This window comes from Aedes albopictus, chromosome 1, assembly GCF_035046485.1.
Source record: "Aedes albopictus strain Foshan chromosome 1, AalbF5, whole genome shotgun sequence".
Taxonomy (NCBI): Eukaryota; Metazoa; Arthropoda; class Insecta; order Diptera; family Culicidae; genus Aedes; species Aedes albopictus.
This window is the reverse complement of record NC_085136.1, coordinates 295,758,661-295,786,450: the sequence shown is the minus strand read 5'-3', so window position 1 is coordinate 295,786,450 and position 27,790 is coordinate 295,758,661. Positions and strand designations below refer to the sequence as shown.

Genomic DNA, 27,790 nt, shown 5'->3' with positions numbered 1-27,790 from the left:
AAAACAAGAATAACAGCGGAAAGGTGGCGAATCCGTTCGCCAGAGGAGGATTGATGAGGTCTCCTCAGAAAAGAGAAGAAGCGGAACAGCAACAAGAAGCGTTCTTGCAGCGAAGCGCGGTACACGAACATAACCACAGTGTACAACAGGAGCAACAGCAGCAGCAACAAATGGTGGCCCAAGAGCAACAGCAGCAGCTGCCGACGAATAGCGGGTGGGGAGTGCCCCAGCAACAGCCGAAGGTTCTAGCGGAGAAAAAATGGGCGGACGAGCTCCACGAATCCACGGACAAGAAACACAATGTGCACAAGGACATCAGGAAGTTGGCGTTAAAGATCCGGAGAGCTCTCGGATCAGCCGTTAAGGAGTGGTCCATCGTGTTGCAGAGACCGGAATCAGCCGAAAACGGATTGGCATCGACGAAAAACGCTCTTGCTGCTTAAACGCTGCTACAGCAAACACCTAGAGCAGTTTCTGGAAACCTCGGCAAGAAGGGAAAACTAGCGCTGACGGAAAATACGCTGATCTCTTCGACAAAGAGACACAGATGCTCGTCAGGAGATGAAAGGCCAGGAGGCTCTAAAAGCAGAGAGACACTCTGCGCAAGCGAATGGACGTTGCACAGGCAGAACAGGTCGGTGACGGAAACAAAGAGACCCAGTGGTAGACTGTACGAAGCAAAGGCAAGATAAAGCAGACGAACGCAGGCGAAAGACCGAAATCTGTTAAGAGAAGCGTCAAGAAAAAGGGTGAAGCGATTGTTGTGAAGGAAGGCTACCTTGAGGTTCTCCGTACCACGCGAACGGCTCCGGAACTGAAGAACTTCGGCGCGGACGTACAAAAAGTCAGGCTTACACGGTCTGCAGAAATGATCTTCGACCTAAAAAAAAGGCCTCGAAGAACAGGAGCTCTTCGTACAAAGAGCTTACGGAGAAGGTCGTGGGAGATACTGCGAAGGGCCGAGCTGTGACGCCAGAAGTGGTTCTTCAATGCGTCGTCCTAGACAAGATCACTACGGCGGAAGAAGTAAAAACTGCAATAAAGAAGCAGACGGAGATAGGAGACATGGGAATGTCTGTCCGACTGCGAAGAGGGCCTTCCGGGGCGCAGGTTGCGCATATCAAGCTCCCGGTGGATGCTGGCAACAGGACATTGCGAGTTGGCAAAGTGAAAGTCGGGTTTTCAGTATGCTCACTACGTGTTTCTCAGCAACCGGAGATATGCTTCAAATGTTTGGACATCTGGCACGAAACCACCGGGGACCAGATAGATCAAAATTATGCAGGAGATGCGAACAGGATGATCATAAAGCACAAGATTATAAGAAGCCACCAAAGTGTATCCTGTATCATCTGTGTAAATGGGGGGGCGCAGGGACCACTTCACTTGGTGGCCCAAAGTGTCCAGCGTTCAAACAGGCGATGTCCGGTAAATCACAGTGGAGGTAGTACAAATTAACCTCAACCACTGTGATATCGCAATTGCTGTGGCAATCCACAAGGGAAGCAAAATGCGACGTAGCAGTCATCTCGGATCCATACCGTATCCCATCCGGAAGTGGTAACTGGGTAGCGGATGATGCTGGAACCACTGCAATTTGGACGGTTTGAAGATATCCCCTACAGGAAGATGTGCATCGCGCGACAGAGGGTTTCGTGATAGCCAAAGTCAACGGCGTCTACGCACCTCGCGCTGGACAATAGATCGGTTCAATTAGATGCCTGACCAAATGTTGGAGAAACTCGGTAACAAAAGGCCAGTCGCATTTCCGGCGATTTCAATGCATGGGTGGTGGAGTGGGGTAGCCGTCTCACAAACTCCAGAGGTTGGATCCTACTGGAAGCACTATCTAGATTGGGCGTAGTTTTAGCCAATGAAGGATCCACAAGCACTTATCGAAGAGATGGAAGACAGTCTATCATCGATGTTACGTTCTGCAGTTCGGCATTAGTGGGAAGCACGAATTGGAGAGTTTGTGAAAACTGTCTAGGAAAACGAGTACAGCTGGAGGCGCGTATGAATATTTCTAAAGAGTGGAAGTGGAGGACAGATGCTTTCGATAAGGAAGTGTTCGCAGAAGCGCTTCGATTCGATATGAGCGCAACCTGATAAACCTGAGTCCGGATGAACTGGTTTCGGTTCTCGTTCGAGCTTGCGATGCAACTATGCCGAGGAAGATACAGCCGCGGGAAGTCCGCCGACCAGGCTACTGGTGGAATGGGAGGATCGCCGAACTCCGTCGGAAATGTCTTCGAGCTAGGAGAAGAATGCAACGGGCTCACACTGATGAGGAAAAGGAAGAGCGCAGACCTTTGTTTAGGGCAGCAAGAGCGGCCCTCAAAAAAGGCATCAAGCTCAGCAAAGCAGCTTGCATGCAGGAACTCTGCCGTAACGCGGATGCAAACCCATGGGGAGATGCCTAAAGAGTAGCTATGTCAAGGATAAAAGGCCCCGCGACCCCACCCGAGAGGTGTCCAGAAAAGCTGAAAGCCATAGTAGATGGGGTGTTCCCTCAGGACGAGCCAACGGTCTGGCCTCCCACACCGTATGAGGAGGTCGCCGCTGATATGGAGGAATCCCGTATTTCCAACCAGGAGCTCATCACGGTTGCGAAGAGCTTAAAAGCCAAGAAAGCGCCAGGACTAGATGGCATCTCAAACTTAGTTCTGAAAACAGCAATCCAACAAACCCCGTATATGTTTCGAACCACATTGCAGAAGTATATCGACGACGGAAACTTCCCCGATCATTGGAAGTGGCAGAATTTGGTTCTGCTTCCGAAGCCGGGCAAGCCACCCGAAGAACCATCGGCCTATAGGCCTATATGCTATATGTCTGCTGGACACGGTTGGAAAACTTTTGGAGAAGGTGATATCCAACAGACTCGGGAATGACACAAAAGGTGAGCACGGACTATCGAGGATACAGTTCGGGTTCCGAAGAAGTAGATGTACAGTTGACGCTATCCGCCTAGTTGTTCAAGCAGCCGAAGCAGCTACGAAGCAAAAAAGAAGTGGTAATCGCTACTGTACGGGCGTCACTCTACACGTGAAAAATGCATTCAATCAATAGCGCTAGTTGGGAAGCAATAGCTAGATCTTTACACCGGATGAGGATTCTCGGGTATTCCTTGGTAGGCCATCTACAAAATTCCCCGGAAAGGCTCCCTGACGCAACGGCAGAGGAGTAGGCCGGGAGGTAAGATTACAGACAAACAGATGAAGTGATGATGATCACAGACAAACAGATGATGTGACGCTAATCACAGACAAACAGATGATGTGATAATGATCACAGACAAACAGATGATGTGATGCTCATCACATACAAACAGATGATGTGATGCTGATCACAGACAAACAGATGATGTGATGCTGACCACAGACACACTAATGATGTGATGATGATCACAGACAAACATATGATGTGATGCTGATCACAGACAAACAGATGATGTGATAATGATCACAGACAAACAGATGATGTGATGCTCATCACATACAGGAGTGATACACAAATTATGTCACGCAAAATTCTACCTTTTTCAACCCCCCTCCCCCCTATGTCAAACTATTTGTATGGGACGTCTCCAATTTTTGTATGAGTCGTCACGTTATGCAAAACCCCCCCTCCCCCCTAAAAGCGTGACGTAATTTGTGCATGGCCCCACACACAGATGATGTGATGCTGATCACAGACAAACAGATGATGTGATAATGATCACAGACAAACAGATGAAGTGATGCTCATCACATACAAACAGATGATGTGATGCTGATCACAGACACACAGATGATGTGATGCTGACCACAGACACACAGATGGTGTGATGCTGATCACAGACAAACAGATGATGTGATGCTGATCACAGACAAACAGATGATGTGTTGCTGATCCCAGACAAACATATGATGTGATGCTGATCACAGACAAACAGATGGAGTGATGCTGATCACAGACACACAGATGATGTGATGCTTATCCCAGACAAACATATGATGTTATGCTGATCATAGACAAACAGATGATGTGATGCCCATCACATACAAACAGATGATGTGATACTGACCACAGACACACAGATGATGTTATGCTGATCACAGACAAAGAGATGATGTGATGCTGATCACAGACAAACAGATGATGTGATGCTGATCACAGACAAACAGATGATGTGATGCTGACCACAGACATACAGATGATGTGATTCTGATCACAGACAAACAGATGATGTGATGATGATCACAGACAAACAGATGATTGTGGAAACGACCGACGGATTGGCAGAGTTATCCCTCTATGGTTGGCTTTTCGGTCCGGATAAATTATAAGCGGGGTGATACTATTTCATCCGACGTTTCGACCCAAACCAAGGGTCGAAACGTCGGATGAAATAGTATCACCCCGCTTATAATTTATCCGGACCGAAAAGCCAACCATAGCGGGATAACTCTGACAAACAGATGATGTGATGGTGGTCACAGACAAACGACAAACAGATGATGTGATGCTGATCACAGACAAACAGGCTCAGGAATTACATAGAAGGTGAGAACGGACTATCGAGGATGCAGTTCGGGTTCCGAAGAAGTAGATGTACAGTTGACATTATCCCGTTAGTAGTTCAAGAAGCCGAAGCAGCCATGAAGCAAAAGAGAAGAAGTAATCGCTACTGTGAGGTCGTCAGTGCATAGGCGAAACTACCGGGGGTGCCGGGGTTGCCAGGCACCCCCTAGAATTTAAATGCATTGCTGTGAAATATGGGGCGATGAATGATGAATGGATGAATCAATGAACGTGTGCTTGCAGTGCACCCCCTGGCACGAAATCATAGTTTCGCCCATGCTCTACACGTGAAAGATGCATTCAGTAGCGCACGTTCACGAGTATCGCTGTAGAATACTTAGGTGCTACTTTCAGAACCGGACGCAGCATTAGGCGATCTGCGTCATAGTGGGTATGATTCCCATAAAAATCGTACTGGAAGAAGGCTGCAAATGTTACAACCACCGAGGAACGACAGGAGCCCGCAAGAATGCGAGAGCTGACACGACGAGAAAGTGGCAGCTGGACTGGGATAGCACGTTTCGTTATGGTTGGACAGAAAACACGGAGAGTCAACTTCCATCTGACACAGATCCTGTCAGGCCATGATTGCTTCAGGAAGTATCTGCACCGATTCGGCCACGCAGAGTCCCCACTTTGTCCGCCCTGTCCGAACGAGGAGGAGACACCGGAGCACGTGGTATTCAACTGTCCACGGTTCATGGCGGAACGTAGCGAGATGCAAGCGAGCAGTGTTGGGAATCTAAACGCAAACAACATCATTACGGAGATGTGCCAGAACGAAGTTACGTGGAACGTGGTGAATAGGACAGTCGTTGCAGATCATGTCATCGCTGCAGCAAAAATGGCGGGAAGTTCAGAGGATGGCTAACCGCGAACGTATTAGGTTTGATCCATAGGAGGGGACATGACCGAGTAATCCGTGACGTAGTACCGGTTTGAGTCGTCGGAGCGCTGGTGAACCGGAAGTCAACCACCAACCGGAATCGCCAGACAGACCTCGGCACCTGACTGGTCGGGACCCCCAGGATTGTCTCCGTCGGAGTAGGCTAGGTCTACCGCCGAGGTCTAGAACGACTAGATCGTGAAAAAGCACCGGAGCTTGGTCGTTGGGGCGCCTGTGAACCGGAAGCCGATCTCAACCGGAATCGAAATTTGTCTAGCGGAGAGAAGAATTGCATGAAGAGTGTTAGGAGCCGAAATCAGTCGCTGAGTGGCGAATAAATTAGTACTAACACATTACTAACTGGAGCCAAAGGGCTCAGCATGACACCACTGACTGAAGTCAACTTATTTCTTCACAGTTATTTTGCTTTTGCTTAAAAAGCGTTATTCAATTCTATAACAAAAAGCTTCCACGAAATTAATGCATCATTAAACTCATCCTGTAAATTAATGGTGCAAAACTCCGGCTTTTGATACGCTCAGTTCATTGCACGCACCTTATAGCCTATCGAAGGGTGTCGCACTAATGATTATGCTTTTCCCTTGATGCCCTCACGCTGCGCCGGTTTGTTATTGGCAAATTTCCACCTATCGCCATTTACGCACTCAATTCATAAATAAATATAGATCTACGACGCTCTGCGTGGATGTCGCTTCGCTGCTATCAATCGTGCGTCGTGGTTTCACGCGATAAGATGCATGTTGCTGCTATCATTAGCATAGCACTAGGTAGTAGCTGTAGCTACTACCGTAAGGGGGTATGACTATTAATGAGATTAATAATTTCAAATTTATTCAAGCATACCGATCTGTTCATTCATCTTTCGCGTCTTAGCGGCGACAACGACGACGTCCTCCGCGAGCTATTGGCAGGCCGGGGGAAATTTTCACTCCCAGTTCCGCAGTCAACCAGTAGTGCCAGTGCTCTGGCGTCGTACGGCGGAGAAATTTAGTTAATTGAATCCTTCCGGTTCGGGTGAGCCGATATACCTAGCACTCCCGGATCAAGCAAGGCCAAACAACCTCAGATCGGTTTTCTCTGTTTCACTTTCTTTCTCAGCAGTGCGTCGGGTGATGACGATAGTTGCACACCACATGCCGAGCCCAAGATGGAAAATTCCGGGAGCAGGATGAAATTAACTTAATTATGATCTGCCGAGTCGACGGAATGTTTGAATTCATGAATGTATCCGTTTTTTTGTCTTCTTGTCTTCTTGTCTTCTTGTCTTCTTGTCTTCTTGTCTTCTTGTCTTCTTGTCTTCTTGTCTTCTTGTCATTTTGTCTTCTTGTCTTCTTGTCTTCTTGTCTTCTTGTCTTCTTGTCTTCTTGTCTTCTTGTCTTCTTGTCTTCCTGTCTTCTTGTCTTCTTGTCTTCTTGTCTTCTTGTCTTCTTGTCTTCTTGTCTTCTTGTCTTCTTGTCTTCTTGTCTTCTTGTCTTCTTGTCTTCTTGTCTTCTTGTCTTCTTGTCTTCTTGTCTTCTTGTCTTCTTGTCTTCTTGTCTTCTTGTCTTCTTGTCTTCTTGTCTTCTTGTCTTCTTGTCTTCTTGTCTTCTTGTCTTCTTGTCTTCTTGTCTTCTTGTCTTCTTGTCTTCTTGTCTTCTTGTCTTCTTGTCTTCTTGTCTTCTTGTCTTCTTGTCTTCTTGTCTTCTTGTCTTCTTGTCTTCTTGTCTTCTTGTCTTCTTGTCTTCTTGTCTTCTTGTCTTCTTGTCTTCTTGTCTTCTTGTCTTCTTGTCTTCTTGTCTTCTTGTCTTCTTGTCTTCTTGTCTTCTTGTCTTCTTGTCTTCTTGTCTTCTTGTCTTCTTGTCTTCTTGTCTTCTTGTCTTCTTGTCTTCTTGTCTTCTTGTCTTCTTGTCTTCTTGTCTTCTTGTCTTCTTGTCTTCTTGTCTTCTTGTCTTCTTGTCTTCTTGTCTTCTTGTCTTCTTGTCTTCTTGTCTTCTTGTCTTCTTGTCTTCTTGTCTTCTTGTCTTCTTGTCTTCTTGTCTTCTTGTCTTCTTGTCTTCTTGTCTTCTTGTCTTCTTGTCTTCTTGTCTTCTTGTCTTCTTGTCTTCTTGTCTTCTTGTCTTCTTGTCTTCTTGTCTTCTTGTCTTCCTGTCTTCTTGTCTTCTTGTCTTCTTGTCTTCTTGTCTTCTTGTCTTCTTGTCTTCTTGTCTTCTTGTCTTCTTGTCTTCTTGTCTTCTTGTCTTCTTGTCTTCTTGTCTTCTTGTCTTCTTGTCTTCTTGTCTTCTTGTCTTCTTGTCTTCTTGTCTTCTTGTCTTCTTGTCTTCTTGTCTTCTTGTCTTCTTGTCTTCTTGTCTTCTTGTCTTCTTGTCTTCTTGTCTTCTTGTCTTCTTGTCTTCTTGTCTTCTTGTCTTCTTGTCTTCTTGTCTTCTTGTCTTCTTGTCTTCTTGTCTTCTTGTCTTCTTGTCTTCTTGTCTTCTTGTCTTCTTGTCTTCTTGTCTTCTTGTCTTCTTGTCTTCTTGTCTTCTTGTCTTCTTGTCTTCTTGTCTTCTTGTCTTCTTGTCTTCTTGTCTTCTTGTCTTCTTGTCTTCTTGTCTTCTTGTCTTCTTGTCTTCTTGTCTTCTTGTCTTCTTGTCTTCTTGTCTTCTTGTCTTCTTGTCTTCTTGTCTTCTTGTCTTCTTGTCTTCTTGTCTTCTTGTCTTCTTGTCTTCTTGTCTTCTTGTCTTCTTGTCTTCTTGTCTTCTTGTCTTCTTGTCTTCTTGTCTTCTTGTCTTCTTGTCTTCTTGTCTTCTTGTCTTCTTGTCTTCTTGTCTTCTTGTCTTCTTGTCTTCTTGTCTTCTTGTCTTCTTGTCTTCTTGTCTTCTTGTCTTCTTGTCTTCTTGTCTTCTTGTCTTCTTGTCTTCTTGTCTTCTTGTCTTCTTGTCTTCTTGTCTTCTTGTCTTCTTGTCTTCTTGTCTTCTTGTCTTCTTGTCTTCTTGTCTTCTTGTCTTCTTGTCTTCTTGTCTTCTTGTCTTCTTGTCTTCTTGTCTTCTTGTCTTCTTGTCTTCTTGTCTTCTTGTCTTCTTGTCTTCTTGTCTTCTTGTCTTCTTGTCTTCTTGTCTTCTTGTCTTCTTGTCTTCTTGTCTTCTTGTCTTCTTGTCTTCTTGTCTTCTTGTCTTCTTGTCTTCTTGTCTTCTTGTCTTCTTGTCTTCTTGTCTTCTTGTCTTCTTGTCTTCTTGTCTTCTTGTCTTCTTGTGTTCTTGTCTTCTTGTCTTCTTGTCTTCTTGTCTTCTTGTCTTCTTGTCTTCTTGTCTTCTTGTCTTCTTGTCTTCTTGTCTTCTTGTCTTCTTGTCTTCTTGTCTTCTTGTCTTCTTGTCTTCTTGTCTTCTTGTCTTCTTGTCTTCTTGTCTTCTTGTCTTCTTGTCTTCTTGTCTTCTTGTCTTCTTGTCTTCTTGTCTTCTTGTCTTCTTGTCTTCTTGTCTTCTTGTCTTCTTGTCTTCTTGTCTTCTTGTCTTCTTGTCTTCTTGTCTTCTTGTCTTCTTGTCTTCTTGTCTTCTTGTCTTCTTGTCTTCTTGTCTTCTTGTCTTCTTGTCTTCTTGTCTTCTTGTCTTCTTGTCTTCTTGTCTTCTTGTCTTCTTGTCTTCTTGTCTTCTTGTCTTCTTGTCTTCTTGTCTTCTTGTCTTCTTGTCTTCTTGTCTTCTTGTCTTCTTGTCTTCTTGTCTTCTTGTCTTCTTATCTTCTTGTCTTCTTTCTTCTTGTCTTCTTGTCTTCTTGTCTTCTTGTCTTCTTGTCTTCTTGTCTTCTTGTCTTCTTGTCTTCTTGTCTTCTTGTCTTCTTGTCTTCTTGTCTTCTTGTCTTCTTGTCTTCTTGTCTTCTTGTCTTCTTGTCTTCTTGTCTTCTTGTCTTCTTGTCTTCTTGTCTTCTTGTCTTCTTGTCTTCTTGTCTTCTTGTCTTCTTGTCTTCTTGTCTTCTTGTCTTCTTGTCTTCTTGTCTTCTTGTCTTCTTGTCTTCTTGGCATCACAAGCAATTGAAACATCAATGAGAAAGATTAATTCTTAATTTTATATCCCACTCTCGGGGTCTGTTTTATCACCATCTCGCAAATATCGGTTAATGCTAGGAAAACAATCTTCGACGGCTTTGATGTATTACTTTTCCATCTGCAAGGTTTTCCCCTCTCGTCGAAGCCAGGCGCACAGACAGACCGGGGTATCGATTTCTCGCCCACTTCCGCAGAAAAAGAAACCCAACAAGCAACCTGCGGCAATTCCTTAACCCACGAGCAAGAACAGCAATTTTCCTTCTTTTCCAGATAGAAGCACTTTGGGTGTGATTATTTACTCAACCGATTTTATGATTTTCGTTGTGGCTTCCCGTCGTCGTTGACGTCCAAATAAAAGCTGGAACGTGATGCTGTTTGGCACGTTCCCTTGCATCCATCCAAGGCGTTAATCACTTGCCACTCAGTGTGAGCAAAAATTGTCTTTCCGTAGAAGTTGATCAGCTAGATTTACAGCACTACAGAAGACCGTGCCTGTCCTCAACTAGATTATGTTTTGTTTGTCGAATGAAATGACTACCTTGCGATTCAGCAACCATCGATTTCTTCATTTTCAATAAGGAGCAGTGATGCTCCATGAATCCCACAGAGCCACCGGAAACATCCAGAAAACACAACAAAGAGGAAACATCTGCTTGCTCGTTAGATGGTTCTGGTAACGAGCAAAATCACATCATAAGCAATTTTCACATCAATATTCACCTCCATTCCGGAGCAATGCATGGCGCGCGTTCGTATGGGTAGAATGGAGTGAAAACGATGCTGTAAACACCGTTTTTATATTCTTCTACATACCTAGACGTATAGCTCTATCGCTAATCGATATGGTGTTCCAAGTATTTAAGAAGTTTTTTATAGACGTTAAACATAATTTGATTTTGGTATGAATTAATATGCTATGTGAAAGAAATTTTTTCTTATTTTTAATTTCCCTTTCCCAGTTAAACATAACCTCCATTCACAGACAAACAGACGTAACACTCTTCAAAATGGCTTGGCACATGCATTTAACGATCAATTCAAATTTCATTTGATTTGCGCGATCGTTACACCAGAGGCGCTAGTGTTCGATCGCTTTGACGTTTGCCAGTGTACACGTTGCTGAATGATGCGAACGGAAATTACAGGCAATTTGTGTAGTAGTGTGCGTGTCAGCGAAACGTCAAATCGAAATCCATCATGGCCGACAGTGTCGCGCGCGGTTCTACCAACAGGTGGCAGTGTGCTCATGAAAATGACATCGGGCAAAAGTTTTTGATAAATTTCCTCTAAGAGTTACGTCTGTTTGTCTGTAGCTTAACTATGTATGATCAACTTGTGTTTGAACATCTCCTACTAATTAATTATCCATAACTTGACATCGTTTATATTTTCTTAATTTTAAGTTTTATGCGATCTTTTTATATTCTCTTAAGTTATCGTTTGGAAATATCGGTCAATGAACTCCTCTCGCCCATCTCACGATACTAATAATTATTCAATAATTATGCTCGACAAACCTAATAGCATGTCAATAAGCAGCGAAAGTAACCAGAGTTGTAAATAGCAAAACTTTCCCTACTCAGCTCAGCATTCACCTATCATCAAGAGAAGGTAGAATGTACGCAAAAATTAGCTGCTAATCCATCTCGTTGTCGCTGCGATCGATATTAAGCATACCTCCACTATACATATCTATCGATGACAACCGATAATAACACATGTAGCACAGACAAACGTCTGTAACTCTTAGAGGAAATTTATCAAAAACTTTTGCCCGATGTCATTTTCATGAGCACACTGCCACCTGTTGGTAGAACCGCGCGCGACACTGTCGGCCATGATGGATTTCGATTTGACGTTTCGCTGACACGCACACTACTACACAAATTGCCTGTAATTTCCGTTCGCATCATTCAGCAACGTGTACACTGGCAAACGTCAAAGCGATCGAACACTAGCGCCTCTGGTGTAACGATCGCGCAAATCAAATGAAATTTGAATTGATCGTTAAATGCATGTGCCAAGCCATTTTGAAGAGTGTTACGTCTGTTTGTCTGTGCATGTAGCTACACTCTCAAGCATGGTGAGACTGTATAATGCGCTGCTAGGCAATCAAGACAAATGATATTCAGATAAAAAAAAGTCGAAACATGCAAACATACAAACTTGGAGTGGATTGATATGTAGGTAATGAAGTAATCAGATGTACGCTACTTAATTGGATACTTTGGAACCGTCCTTTACCAATCGAGCAACCCGAAAGATCAGGGTCTTTACAACGCGAGTTTTGTCTTCGTCTGCAAACTACTGAACTTCAGCTGGATACGAAGGCTGTAGAAAATCCGTAGACGACTTGTCAACTCGCGGGTCACTAGAACTTCAATGTACCTCAATTCTTCCACTTTTAGAAATGAGCCATTTTACGAGACGTTTCGGATCAGCTGATCGCTCATTTCATGAATGAAAATTTGACAGGAGGTTGCGACCAAGCCCGTGAGTGTTAATATCAATATAAACACTGTTGTCGTTTCGTAAAATACACGCAGAAAAATAAATTGTAAACACAATTAAGCTCTAGTTCAAATCAACCAATTTTTCAGTTTACTATAGCGACAAACTGATTTCTAGTTTAAACTGAACTGTTCTATTGGTTTGATTATACAAATATTTTCATTTGTCGAATTTTTTGACAGTTTGTTGAAACAAACAGATATATGGTATTTTCAACATGAAATAATGGATTGATTCAAACGACTGCACTTTTGCAACTAACAAACCCGGAATGTGATTGTGTTGGTGACGGCAGCTGCAGCGGCAGCTCGGAAATCTATTTTTAGACCGTCGGTAAGCGGATGGGGAGGAGAACGACTAAAAAAACAAAAAAGGCGAAAACGGGCAACTTTTTGTAGATGCTGTCGTGAGTACCTGCGCGTTATTCATCACGGCCAAAGCTGCACTTGGAAGTTGGCGTGATGGATTTGCTACACCTTCTTCGTTGTGGCGATGTTGGGGTAAGCATTTTAAAGATGTGTGAGTGCTTTCGGACCATGTTTATGGTTTTTATTTTGTTGAAACAAATGAAATTATTGACGTTGTATGAAATGATGGTAATCGGTTGTTTTTATCGATAAACTCTAAATGAAAACAAAGAAATATAATTTTGGAATAAGTAAATTCTCAGTTTGAAAATCAACCATGCGTTTTATTGTTTTAAACAAGCACCATTTTTCTGCGTGCGGGAATATTCTCACGAGCGAGCGTGAGGTGGTCGAGGGGTGGCACCTCAATGGCGACGTTGCAAGCACCGAAGGTGGCGTGGTAACAGATCTGGGAGTACGTGCACAGGACGAAAGATTTCCAGCCCCTAACCTCCAAGAGATTGAAGAGTAGGTTAGCCAGTTGAAAAACAACAAAGCCGCTGGAGTAGATCAACTATCAAGCGCAGTTCTAAAATACGGTGGAGAAGCACTGGTGAGAGCACAACACTGGGTCATTACCAAGATTTGGGAGGAGGAAGTATTACCGGATAGATGGAAAGTATCGTGTGTCCCATCCAAAGCCGTAGCGTGGTCCCATGGCGCCCTTGGCAAGCATTCAGATTGGCGCCCACGACAATTGGGTTGTTTAGTGAATAAAATTTGATATTTTCTATCGCCTAATCGAAAGAGCTAATTTTTCTGAGTATTACGTGATTTTATTGCGATTCAATTCCTTTGTTTTGATGGTTAAATAAACAAAACAAATTTAACTTCCGTGGATAGAATGATAGTTCAATCGATAAAATGACAGTTCGTCTCGAACAAAAAAAAAATCCCCATACAAACATTAAATGCATTTTAAAAATAGTTCCCGACCACCAAAAATGATGAAATTTTGGATTTCGACTAATTTTTGGACGAAGATTTCGATTATGAAATAATCTGGACACCCCTAAACAACCCAATTTGCTTCTTTAGCGGTGTTTAGATGACTCCTGAATCTGCATGTCAAACTGAGCCGAAATCCAAATTTTCATCAATTTTGGTGCCCGGGAACCTATTTAAAAATCAGTTCGAAGTTTGTATGGGCTCGGTTTGTCGAATCACCCCTCGTTGCATTTTGTAAGGGACGGAGCTGTAAACAGTTGCCAAAATGTGATTTCAAAAAATGTCTGAAATTGATAAAGTTCTAAAAATCTAAAAAAATAATAGTGGCTCAGAAAAAGGTGCTCTTTCTTTAAATGTTTGATTTTGGTGTTCCGAAGAAACAGATTTTCCCCGAATTTTTCTTTTTTCTTAGAGTATTTTTCAGTTGTTTATTTCTTTGGGAGTTTGAAATGACCTTTTTAATTGTTATTTAAATTTAAATTTGCTTTACCAAATAAATTTACCAATGGCTTCCTCTGAAGTTTAATCAAAATATTTCCCAGAAAAAAAGTGAATTTTCAGTAATCATTAGACGCACCATGGACATGGAAGAATGCCGGGAAAATTCCTGTAGAACTATCTTTATAAGTTTTTTGTTGGAATCTCCAGAAGAATTCCTGCTGGAATCACTGAATGAACTTCTGAAACTCTGGAGGAGTTCCTGCAGGAATATTTGAAGGAATACCTGATGAAAACCCGGGAAACATTTCAGCAAGAATATTCAGTTCCTGGAAATCCTAAAACAGTCTGTGAAAAATTGCCTGTAAGAATTTGTGGAAATATTTTTGAAAGAATTTTTTAAGTAATCCCTGATAAAAAAAAACTTAAGGATTCTCTGGAGGATATTCTAAAAATCTTCAGAAGGTTTTACAAAGAAATCCCTGGAGGAGCTTCTGAAGAAATCCGTGTAAGGCTTTCAAAAAAAAAACCTTTGGAGAAATTGTGGATGAAATCAATGGCGGATTTTCTAACGGAATACATGGGGAAATTTATGAAAAAAAACAAGTTCATGATTTTCTGGAAGAGTTTATGGGAAAACTCATGGTTTTATAGAGGGACTCCAGCAGACATTTATGGAGAAATCTTTAGTGAACATGGAATAATTTTGGAAGAAATCAATGGTAAATTTTCTAAGCGATATGAGAGATTTCTTCTCAGAGGCATTTCTGAAAAAATCATGGATGGGATTTCTAAAGGAATCTCTCTATAGGAAGGGCTCTTCTATAGGAAAAAATGTGAAATAGAAGTATGGAGAAATAGAAGCTTAAGCCCCCAGAAAATTTATAGAATCTGTGGAGAAATTTCTGAAGGTATCTTGGAAGAAATTTTCATCTAATAAAATCCTTAGAAAAATATTAGAAGAAAACCTTTAACCAATTTCTGAATAAATTACTAGATAACTTCTGAATGTCTCCCTAGAGGAGTTTTTATAGGTATCTATCGAAAAATTTCGGAAGAATTTTTGATTTTCTGTTTTGAGTTTCTGTGAGAATTTCTGGAGGAATTGTTTGAGAATTTTTGAAAGAAATCCCTAGAAGAATTTCTGAAAGAATTATTGAGAGATTTTCTGAAGGAAACCTAGCAAGAATATGCGAAGAAATACTCAAAATCTATAAAATAAAATATCATCATCCTATTTTCTTCTAGTCTTAGGCCTTTTCGGCGCCCATCTGAGGCTGGCGCCCTTGGCGGTGGCCAACCTGGCCAACCGCACGCTACGGCTCTGGTCCCATCTACAAAAAGGGCGACAAGTTGGATTGCGGAAACTACCGCGCGAACACACTACTGAGCGCTGCCTACAGGATACTCTCTCAAATTTTATGCCGCCGTCTATCACCGATTGCAAGAGAGTTCGTGGGGCAATATCAGGCTGGATTTATGAGTGAACGCGCTACAACGGACCAGATGTTCGCCATCCGCCAGGTGTTGCGGAAATGCCACAAATACAACGTGCCCACACATCACTTGTTCATCGATTTTGCATCGGCGTATGATACAATCGATCGAGAACAGCTATGGCAGATTATGCACGAATACGGATTCCCGGATAAACTGATACGATTGATCAAAGCGACGATGGATCGAGTGATGTGCGTAGTTCGAGTATCAGGGACACTCTCGAGTCCCTTCGAATCTCGCAGAGGGTTACGGCAAGGCGATGGTCTTTCGTGCTTGCTGTTCAACATTGCTTTAAGCAGAGCGGGGATAAACACGAGTGGGACGATTTTAACGAAGTCCGTTCAGCTGCTTGGTTTCGCTGATGATATTGGCATTATTGCTCGTAAATTTAAAACAATGGCGGAAACGTACATCCAACTAAAGAGTGAAGCCAGGCGAATCGAATTAGTCATTAATGTGTCGAATACAAAGTACATGATGTAAAAAACTTACACTCTAGGCAAAGTAAGGCAAAGTCTTGAGATTTCATTATTGATATTATTCCTTTACATGTATTGGAAAAAAACAACAATAAAGTTTATCCTCACTTTACCTAGGGTATAACTTTTTTCACAGACGTTGAATCACTTTGCGGTCTTCGACAAAGTTGTTTGGCATATAGTCACAGACGAATTTATACAGACGTAAGAGTGCGGTACAAACCACTGAAAATTTTCGGTACCATGTTTTCTTCTTCTTGTTGGGCAGAAGTTTAACGAGGGGGCTAGTTATTACCATTTTGCGGTTGTTTTTTACGCATTGGTTTACCCCTCCTGACAAAATTTTGACAGTTTCGCCCGTTTCGCCTGTTTTGCTCCTCCGACTCCGTCACTACCGCCGCGGCAAAAGTTTGTTGTTGTTGTGCTCCCATTTTAACTTTTCAGCAGAATCGATTGTTGGAGTTTTTTGTATTATTGTTCTTGATTTCGTAAGTATTTTTATACTTATCATCATTACTTCTACTATTAATTCTTGTTTTTATAATACAGGTAATGCTAGCGTATAAAAGCGCCAGGTTAAGCGGTTCTGGAGTTGCAATTTCTCGCGTATTCACAGCAGACGTCGCAGCAAGAGTATGTTCCAGCCGTAACCGTGCCGTATGCCACATCATCTGCACATCCCTGCCGTAGATTCGATCAAATCCCTGATCGTTGGTGCCCTCCCGGGTAACCGCAACACCTGTAGCGAACTGGCATTATTGATGGGGTGTAAGCCACGCCACAGCAAGAACATTCTGCTGATGATTCACCATAAAAAAATAATCTACAAAATAGCCAGGGAAGGCAAATTTTACGAGACCCGTGAGGATGTGGTCGCTGTGAAGCCTGGAGAGGCACTTTGGAAATATCGACGGGAACTTCGAAAAGGCCGACGTTGGGGTGGAGGAAACGAGGGAGAACACGTTAAAAAACTGATAAATCACAGGTATGTCAATTGCCAAGCATGGTGAAGTTGATTTGATTTTGATTTCATTAATAACAAATTTTGAAAACTACGTATAATCAATGCTACACCATTGATTATACGTCGTTTTCAAAATTTGTTACTGATTTAGGCTTCTGCTGCTAGTTCTCAGAGCTGAGACAAGATGGAATTGGTTAGTCTAGTCTTACATGACGAAGTAAATTTAGACCTGATTGTCTAGCTACCTCCACTACCTGGGCTACCTGGCGGTGCCCAAGCGCATACTGATACTTTCAGACATCATGCGCCAACTGAAACTATCATTATGCATTTATCATGGTTTGATAACTGCTCAGTTTATTGCAATTTTTGAGCGCATTATTTACTTATATATTCTAGTTTATCGATCTTGTTGCCGTCCTGTTCATGCTCATGTTACATCTGTGCCCGTGTAGCTGCCGGCTTAGATTAGCACTACGGACCACCTGTTCCGTGGGTGAAAGTCCACCAAACAGTTAACCCCAATCAAAGGTTAAATGTGTCAGGCAACCCGTGCTGAGGGATGAATGGTTGAGGGGGTTTAAAATATGCTCGATCTTTAATGGAACCCGTAGCGTGGGTAGATCACATTTTTGGGTTGCGTTGCGGTGAAAGACTTACCAAACCGTCCTAGACATGCTAGAATCCTTTATTACTGAACACATGTTCCATTACATATTTGAATGGTATTGCTGCTAATGTTAAAACCCTTGTGTGGCTTCGTGGTGGTGCGGCTAGTGTCACCAAGCATTTAGTCGCATCGTGCTATCGCCGCAGCTATCGAGGCAGCTGTCAGGAAAAGTTTTCGGCTGTGCCACTTGGCGTTGTATGCTAGTCCATTGTCTAGTGTCGTGCTTCCTTCAAAGAGCGTATAGCTCACTGGAAGCATTGAACGTGTTCGTGTCTTTTAAAACCCGGGTTCTAAACTTCTTACTGGGGAGAATTTAGCAGTAAATAAGGGTGATGCTAGGTTTCCGATGCGTGGCCAATTATCAGTGCTCTTGTTTTGTTGTCTATCAGAAAGAAATTTCTAAGAATACAAAACAAAAACTGTATCAAAATCGATATTTCATTGCACTAAACTAAGGATACGGGTAATGTCACAATAGGTAGATCTAAAAACTGGTCGCAGAGACAGACCCGGTTGTACGGGCGGGGTAATGTTTGTCTTATTTGTGACGTGTTGTGCGTGATTTGCGGCCCGAGCTGCGTGGTTACTTGGGATGTATTGTGCTCTGCAATCTAGATTTTGGTTTTAAGGTGAAGCTACAGCTGGGCTGTGCCTCGGATTTGTTGGGCGCAGGTCGGGAGAGCTGGTGGCGGTTTGTGCTGGGGGGTTTGCTCGATTGGTTATTCACTGGTGGTGGCCAGTCGATCGACTGTCGGCGCAGCCTGTCATTTGGTTCTTGGGGTTTGTGCTCTCGAGGTTCGGGGCGTTGCTTCGTTGTATCTTCGCTTTAATATTAATATTCCTAGTTTGATTTAACTGACTGTTAACTCATTCTATTTCATAGATTGCCAGATTTAAGGGTAATGGTTCAATAGGGTGTTAGCAATCAGAGTGGATTAGAACGAGTTGGCACCTACAATACACCAACACTAACACACACACACCAATACTTACACGCACACATGCACCTACAACTAGCTGTAAAAGACCAGTGTGGGCGGGACAATGGTGCCTACCCAACAGTTGTAGGTGGGGTGTTTGGCTTAGCTACATGACTTGGTCCGGCAAGCCCATAAACATCAATTGGCTTCTTTAACGGTGTTGGGATAATTCGATATTCTGAATCTGCATGTCAAACTGAGCCGAAATCCAAATTTTCATGAATTTTGGAGCCCGGGAACCTATTTTTTTTTTTTTTTATTAATCGTTTATTAAAGGCTCATGCGCCATCGGGCATAACGGAGCCGAATTCAATTTGAAACATTTTTACAATTTCATGTTTGTGTCTTATTTACTATGTTAGCTTTGGGGAACCGTAAAACTCGCGGTTTGGTCGAGGTTAGGGGGAACAATAGTTTTTAAGGAAGGGATGGGATAATGGGGCTTTTCGTTGACTCTCTGCAGCATGGCGTGACGTATTTGCTGCTGGTCAAGCGTAGAGTGGACAAACAACCTGCAACGATACAAACAAACGGTTTTCGAAGGGACACGAGGTGGACAAGTGGAACAACAAGACGAGGATATCAAACGAAGACTTCAGCTTGTTTCAAGAAGTCGTACACAAGCTTCATGTACTCAAGATCAAGTTTACCCAACACATCTCTAATGTCTTCCTTTTCTGGTTTCCCTCGGGCCCTGAGGGATGCACATAAATCGGATCTAGCAATACCGTACTCGGGGCATTCCCAGACAACATGGTTGATATCTTGATAGCCTGCACCACAGCTACAGCGATTGCTATCTGTGAGCCCAATTCGATAGAAGTGCGAGCCCAGAGAGTAGTGATTGGACATAAGTCGACACATTATCTTGATAAAATCTCGACCCATGTCCAACCCCTTGAACCACGCCGTCTTCGATACCTGTGGGAGAATTGAATGTAACCACCTGCCCAATTCTCCTGCATCCCATTTTTGTTGCCAACTGACCAAGGCATGCTGACGAGCAATCGAAAAAAATTCATTGAAGACGATATGACGGTCATAAATATCGCCTTCCATAGCGCCCACCTTGGCGAGTGAGTCCGCTTTCTCATTGCCCGGGATCGAGCAATGCGAAGGGACCCAAACCAAGGTGATGTTATATGCTTGATTCGATAGAGCACTCAAAAATGATCGTATTTCGCTTAGGAAATACGTGGAGTGCTTTACCGGCCTCATTGAACGAATAGCCTCAATTGAACTGAGGCTATCCGTGAAAATGAAATATTGATCAGAGGGAAGAGAGGCGATTCGCTCTAATGCGTAGTGTATAGCCGCTAATTCTGCGACATATACTGAGCAAGGACTTTGAAGTTTATAGGCGGCGCTATGAAGCTCATTAAATACACCAAATCCAGTGGAATCATTTGTTTTTGACCCGTCAGTGAAAAACCTTCTGTCACAACTGATATGACCAAACTTGCTTGCAAAAATTTTTGGAATGTGCTCCGATTGGAGCGGATCTGGGATTCCACGGATTTCTTGCATCATGGTCAGATCAAAACCTATAGTGGAATTGGAGAAGTCTGGGAAGCAATCGCGGTTGGGAACGTTCAATGAAGGGTGAACCTCCAGAGTCATGTACGAGTAGTACACTGTCATAAACTTTGTTTGATGAATTCGTTCGATCAGCTTCTCAAAGTTTTCAATTACCAATGGATTCAGCACCTCACAGCGGATGAGGAACCTTAACGACAGTTCCACGAAACGATCTGATAAAGGGAGTACTGCTGCTAGTACCTCCAAACTCATTGTGTGCGTCGAGTTCATGCAGCCTAACGCGATCCGAAGACAACGATACTGGATACGCTCTAGCTTCAGGATGTGTGTTTTCGCGGCGGACTGAAAGCAAAAGCTACCGTATTCGAGAACCGACAGTATCGTTGTACGATAAAGCTTTATCAGATCTTCCGGGTGGGCTCCCCACCATGTTCCGGTGAGTGTACGCATGAAGTTGATTCGTTGTTGGCACTTCTGATACAGATAATTAATGTGCTTTCCCCAGGTGCCTTTAGAGTCGAACCAGACCCCTAGATACATATGTGAAAGAGCTTGAGAGAGTTCCTTACCCAAAAATTGAAGCTCTAGATCGGCTGGATCTCGCTTCCTAGAAAAGACAACTAACTCAGTTTTCTCCGGAGAGAATTCGATACCCAGCTTTACAGCCCAAGCAGACAAATTGTCCAGAGTATCTTGCAATGGTCCTTGCAGAGCTTCCGCCTCTGGTCCGGTGATAGAAACCACGGCGTCATCCGCAAGCTGTCTTAACGTGCAATTTTCCACGTGACATTCGTCGATATCTCTGACGTAAAAATTGTAAAGAAGAGGGCTTAAGCATGAGCCCTGGGGGAGACCCATGTAACTAATTCGTGAAGTTGCCGAGGTTCCATGAGAGAAAAACATGTGCTTCTCAGACAACAAGTTGTACAAGTAGTTGTTTAAAATCGGAGAAAGCCCACACTCGTGGAGTTTGTCTGAAAGGACATCAACGCAAACTGCATCAAAAGCCCCCTTAATATCCAAAAATACTGAACCCATTTGCTCTTTCTGAGCGTAGGCCAGTTGAATTTCTGTAGAAAGCAGCGCCAGACAATCGCTCGTTCCCTTGCCTCTGCGGAAACCGAATTGAGTATCTGAAAGAAGGCCTTTCGATTCAACCCATGTGTCGAGCCGATGGAGAATCATCTTCTCTAGCAGCTTCCGTAAGCACGACAACATCGCAATAGGACGGTACGAGTTGTGATCCGACGCGGGCTTCCCGGGCTTTTGAATGGCGATAACCCTCACTCGTCTCCAGTCATCCGGAACAGTGTTGCTTTCCAAGAATAGATTGAACAAATTCAACAAGCGCCTCTTCGCGACGTCTGGGAGGCTTTTGAGCAAGTTGAACTTTATTCTATCCATTCCTGGGGCAGAGTTGTTACATGACAGAAGCGCGAGTGAGAATTCTAGCATCGAAAAGGGCGAGTCCATCGTGTTCCTTTCGGGCGGATAACGACGAATATTCGCTTGTACTTGAACCGTATCCGGACAGATTTTCTTTGCGAAGTCGAAAATCCATCGAGGCGAGCTCTCTCTATCCTCATTAACCGATACCGCGTTACGCATTCTCCTTCCGACCGTCCAGAGAGTCCGCATTGATGTCTCCCGCGATAAACCGTTGACGAAATTCCTCCAATAACCACGTTTCTTCGCCTTCACGAGGTTCGTGAATTTGTTGTGAAGAGAGGAATACCGCTCGTAGTTCTCCCGTGTACCGCGCTTCCGGTATGCTTTAAACGCGGCGGATCTTTCGCGATAGGTTCCGGTACATTCTTCATCCCACCACAATGTGGGGGGTCTTCGCCGTATCGAAGTTCCCGGAACCGGTCTACGCTGCGCTTGAAGAGCACTTTCGACGATTAACCCGGACAAGAATTGGTATTCTTCCTGCGGTGGAAGAACGTCAACCGACTGCTCGCCTTCGGATACCAACTCAGCATATTTACCCCAGTCAATATGCTTCGTGAGGTCATACGCGACGTCGATCTGGCGAGCCTGACACGAATCATTGGTAACTGAAATTTTAATTGGCAGATGATCACTACCATGGGGATCCTGAATTACATTCCACGTGCAATCCAATGATAGTGAATTCGAACATATTGAGAGGTCTAACATGCTTGGAGGATCTGGAGGTTTAATTCGCGTTGCTTCCCCGGAGTTCAAAATTGTCAAATTGAAATAGTCGCAGAGGTCATATATCAGGGTTGCGCGATTGTCGTCCTTCGGAGACCCCCAGGCTGTTCCGTGTGCATTAAAATCTCCTAGGATCAACCAAGGCGCAGGCATAGCACAGCATATTTCCGCAAGATCTCTGCGAGATACTCTTGTACTAGGCGGTATATAAACACTGGCTACGCTGAAACTTTTTCCTTGTATAGTAACATGACATGCAACTATTTCAGTGCCGTTCATCGGGGGGAAATCAATTCTATAAAAGGAATGGAGCTTATTGATCCCCAAGATCACCCCTCCATATCCATCCCCTCGATCACGACGAATAATATTAAAATCGTGGAAAGAAATATCTTTATCGGAAGTTAACCATGTTTCACTAAGGGCAAATATGTCACAACGTGTTCTGTGAACTAAAAATTTGAACGCATCCATATTTTTGATTAGACTTCTACAATTCCACTGTAGGACTTCAATCATATCTTCGACCTCGCTGGACAAATTATCCATCGAAAGATATGAATGATTCAAGAATCGGCCATTTTGAAGCCAGTTGCTTCAGAAGGGGTGTCACAAAGGGAAGTGCCACGTTTATCAAACTTCTTATAGCGGGTGAGATATTAAACGTTTCGAAGATGATATCCACTATCCCAGAAAGAGTCAATTTTCCGAAAAGACCGACTGGGTTTTGTCGACGTTCCTGTTGACTAGATTGTTGTCTTTCTGGGCGAAAAATTGGGGCGACTGGGGTTTTAGAAGCTCCCGGAAGTGACGGAAAATCTCCAGCAGAAAATTTGAAACCTGGAGGTGATACCTTTTTGGTGTTTCCGCCACTTCTTGATTTTACCAGAGGGGTTTGAGAAGCTGGTTGAGCAACAGGAATGGTTTGAGGAGCTCGCTGTTGCATGTGCCGCTTTGCAACAGCTCGCTTCCTTTTCGTCCCTGTCTCAATTACAGTGTACTCTACACCACCCTCAGAGTCAGAGCCTTGATCGTCATCTGGCAGGGATGCAAAGATGTTGTTGTTAGTTGGAGGTTGGGTAGCTGGAACAGCGGCCGGGATGATGTTTTTGAGCATTTCTGCATATGACCTCCTCGACCGCTGCTTTAAAGAATTTATAGAACGTTTCTCCCGCTCTACGTACTTTGGACATGCACTGAGCTCATGAGGTGGTGTTTCACCACAAGTTACGCATTTTGGCTCCGTGTTGCAGGAGTCCTCGGCATGTTGTTCACCACACATACCACAACGTGGTTTATTACTGCAATAAAGTGCGGTATGGCCCAACTGCCGGCATTTTTCACAGTGCATGACCTTCGGTTCGTAGAGACGAACAGGTAAGCGAAGGAGCCCAATCACGAGAACGCTTGGTAAAGCCGAGCCAGGAAAGGTCACTCTAAAAGATTTTGACGGCTTTGTTGAGCCATCAGGTTGTGCCTTATTCATTTGAACGGCATCAAGTACTGGAACCAGTGGGACGGCACGATTTTTAAACCCACCAGCTCCAGACAAGATGGAGGCACGAGTCAAACTGTCGTCATTGACCACTCCTTGGCACTCTATCTCGAGGCTAGGCAGGTAAGTTTTGTACTCCCTCGTAAAAAGCTCATAGTTAACAATCCTGTTGGCCTGGTCGCGGTCGCTTACAGTAACGCGCAACTTATCGCGACTTGGTGAGTCAACCTCAAGGATGCCTCGAAACGATTTCTCCAGATCTTTTGCGATTTGTAATTTGTTAAGTTTTTTTCCGTTCGGTTTGGGCCGAAAGAAAACCAGAAAGGGACCCTTAGATCCGGGTGGGTAAACTTTCTGACGGGGATTCGCCGGATTAGGAGCCGAATCAGAAGAAGAGGGGTACACCGAGGATTGGCCTAAATGGGCTGGCAGACCAGAACTGCTATTCAGCGGATTTTGCACCATTGTGTGTGTTTCGTTCACCAGCGTAACCATATTTCCAGGATGAGCAGAAGCTACTTGAGAAACCAGGGAAGAAGTAGCTTTTCCATTTTCTTCAGTATCCATGGTCTCCGGATTCTGGGTTTGGACTATTGAGTCCGTGGACTGACATGAAGCTGGCTCGTCGTCAGATGAAAAAATGAATTCGGCCGAATCCCCGTCGGTATCATTTGTTTCCATGCGGGCCTATTTTTCCTACCGCACGGAAATAAGATAAAATGTTGACCTAGTTAGATTACTCACACAACCCAACAATAATTAAAAACTGATACAAATATCCACAATGAAATAACTAAAACTAGATGATTATACAAAATTTGAACAAAAATATATGTATAAATATAGCGAGAGAAAAAAAAATCTGTCAAAAAATAGTAGTAATGATAATAGTAATAAAAAAAATAATAATAACGAGAACAACAAAATAATATTATGAAAAAAATAACTTAAAAAAAAATAACAAAAAAAAAATAGCAGAGAAAAAAAAAATGAATGACGTAACTCGACGTCTGCTCAAATTGCAGCTAACGTCAAAATAAGCAAACAAAAATGAGCAAAAAAAAAAAAAAATCCGAAAAAAATATGGGAAATACAATACTAATTTCTGTACCACACTGTGTTGAACACTAGTTGTTGCCTAAAGGGGTAAGCAGCGGAGAGAGAGAGAGCGGAAAATCGAAATTTATTTACCACTGCAATGTAGAGCGATGTGATGCTATTTACGAGGCTTGCTGATGGCGATCACGTCTCGTCCACCGGTCAACAGCGTGAACCAAACAATATCCCGGCTGGTCGCTTTGCTTCGGTTCGGGTGCACCTAATTTGTTTCGCGCGCCGGCGATGGTGTGTGGTGGAGCAATCTTCTTCCGAGCCTTTGTGTTTCGTCGACGACAATGACGGAGATGATGATGATGCCGGTTGGCTGGTTGGCTTGAACTGGGCCTCGGCGGTGATCTTTAAAATCTACTCCGGTGGCGTTTGGAGTAGATTTTTTGTCCCAAGCTGATGGATAATTGACACGTCAGACTAGGCTGGCGGTCAACTACTTCCCGTGGTACACTGGGGACACTCGCGCTGGGCGGAAAAAACCACTTTGAAAAAAAAATCCGAAAACGCGCGGAGCAACAATTTTGCGATGTTGCTATTACGAGTGCACGACTAGGAATGACGGGAACCTATTTAAAAATCAATTTGAAATTTGTATGGAAGCGATTTGTCGAATCACCCCTCGTCGCAGTTTGTACTGGGCGGAGCTGTCAAACGGTTGCCCAGCTGTCAAAAGGTGATTTCAGAAAATTTCTTTGAAATTGATTTTAGGTACCAAAATAAGGTTCTAAAATCTGAAAAAAATCATAGTGGCTCAGAAAAAGGTGCTCTTTCCTATAAAATCGATAAATCAATATATTTTTCAAAATTTAAAAACCCAATTGGTAGACGTATTGCCTAGTGAAAAGACAACGCAGATGGGCAAATGCCAGGGGATGCGTTGATAATAGCAGAAATTCAATTTATTTAAGTTTCAGAGAACTTAATGCACAGAAATAAGCAACAATTATGTGTTTGTAGGGTTTAGGCCAATTAGGCGGATATAAATTTCATTTTGACTTTTTGTCTCCGCCACCCTTTAAAAATACTTATCGAAATGTCGGGTCTTGCTAAAAATTGTTCGGCAAATCAGATGAGTTTTTAATATTATATCCAGATTAAATTCTTTAGGGGAGACTGAGGAGACGTGATCCCTGTTCCCCCCATGTTTTCTCGGAATAAAAACCAGTTTTTTTTTCTAGCATATTTCTTTCAAAACTACTTTTGGACAAAAGGCTATGTTTGAGCTACAGGTGATGGTTGGTTTTCAGTCCTTCAGAAATCTTTTGAGCGATTTCGAAAAATCTTAATACCTTTGTGAAAACTGAACCAAATTGTGTCAAAATTTCTCAGCCCATATTTTAAACATTTTTAACATTTATTTTAAATGTTTATCCAAATAAGGTTGCTATAAAAATATTTTAACTAATGTAGCTAAGTGTACTCAACAGTGGCATGGGGACACTTGATCCCTCGAGGATTACACACACATTATATGTACGAAAATTAAAATTACATAAATTAGAGGCTTCCACTATTTGCTTGGAAGTCTAACATATTCAATGATAAAAAGCGTCAGATAATCAAGTCTCCCCATTTTCAAAATAAAGCATATTCATACAAATATAAGGAAATCTTACAATTTGAAATGCACTCTATTCATCAAAAATAAAAGAGAACTTGAACAGAAAATAAATAGGAAGCCTCTGAAGTTATTTTCTCTCTATATGAATTATGTGTTCAAAAGGGGATCAAGTATGAACCATTTTTGTAAAATACTTCATAAAACATGCCTCCATAAAAACTGAATTTTAAAAACTTTAGCAATATGTAATTCAAAGCTCGTCTGTTGCGTATAAACTTGCAATAGATGTTTACCTGCCTCCTCCTCTCCTCTCCTCTTCTTGGCGCAACGTCCTCACTGGGACAAAGCCTGCTTCTCAGCTTAGTGTTCTATAAGCACTTCCACAGTTATTAACTGAGAGCTTCCTCTGCCAATGACCATTTTGCATGTGTATATCGTGTGGCAGGCACGAAGATACTCTATGCCCAAAGAAGTCAAGGAAATTTCCTTTACGAAAAGATCCTGGACCGACCGGGAATCGAACCCGTCACCCTCAGCATGGTCATGCTGAATACCCGTGCGTTTACCGCCTCGGCTATATGGGCCCTTATGTTTACCTGCCATTCTGTGCGAAAATTGAAACCAGTTTTGTGTTTTCCTTAAAGTTATAGGCAAATTTAGAAAAAGGGATCAAGTCTCGGATCAAAAAAAAAAAAAATACTGCGCGGTTTGCCGTGGATTATCACGCAAAAACGTACAAATTTCTCATAGATCGTCGCCAGTACATCATATAATATTCATGTCTTCTACAATAAATGTGAAAATAAGCTAAGAATTGACCACGTACAAGATACCGAAACGATTAAACGCAACCGATCTGCTAACGCCTCCATGACATTATAAGAAAAAAGTTCTCATTTTATGAAATTTAAAAATCAATAAATGTTCGATCGGAAGTATACCTGCTATTAAGAGAAATGTCTTGTATGATGTAATTCATTAATCAAAGTTTCATGAACATTGTTTTTTTACATTCGTTTCAGCCATTCATGACAACCATGGCTGATATTCATCACGCTACGAGACCAAATCGTACTTAGCAAGCTGAAACTATTGCGCCGTCATTAGCTTGCACAATCGTCACGTCTCCAACGGGGTTGAATTTTATCGAAATATGTATATTATTGAACATTTGATACATAAAATTGCGAGGGACGGGGCAGTTTCAACAGTAACCGTAAAATATCCGAAAACCCCCAAACAAACAAAACGTCTTGATGCGCCGTAAGTAAGGTCCATCCGCATTGCACGTTCAACAGCAATCTATAGTCTTACAAACAAATTGTGCTAGTCTATCGTACTCTTAAAAGTGCGATGTTTTCTCTCAAAAAATTGACGTTACTTCTTCAAGAAGTTGTTCCATGGGTCCAAGAATATTTGATCTTATTAGGCACAATTGCATGGAGATTTTGTCTCAGAGGTTTAGACAGATTCGTTGGTTCACCAAGTCCTCTAAAATTGCATAGTGATGCAAAAATTATCAGTCTTCATACTGACCACCTTT

General features: G+C 42.8%; 1 protein-coding gene and 1 long non-coding RNA gene across 2 annotated transcripts; both read left to right on the top strand.

The window, feature by feature from the left end:
- The first annotated feature begins 5,035 nt into the window (after positions 1-5,035).
- Positions 5,036-5,437, top strand: LOC134291970 (uncharacterized). Its single transcript, XM_062860537.1, has one exon. The coding sequence runs from the start codon at positions 5,036-5,038 to the stop codon at positions 5,435-5,437; it is 402 nt and encodes a 133-aa protein (XP_062716521.1).
- A 10,513-nt stretch (positions 5,438-15,950) lies between these two features.
- Positions 15,951-27,448, top strand: LOC109410784 (uncharacterized). The gene is made up of 3 exons (XR_003897753.2): positions 15,951-16,238; positions 16,300-16,735; positions 27,270-27,448. It is a non-coding gene; the product is annotated as an uncharacterized LOC109410784 (long non-coding RNA).
- Positions 27,449-27,790: the final 342 nt, after the last annotated feature.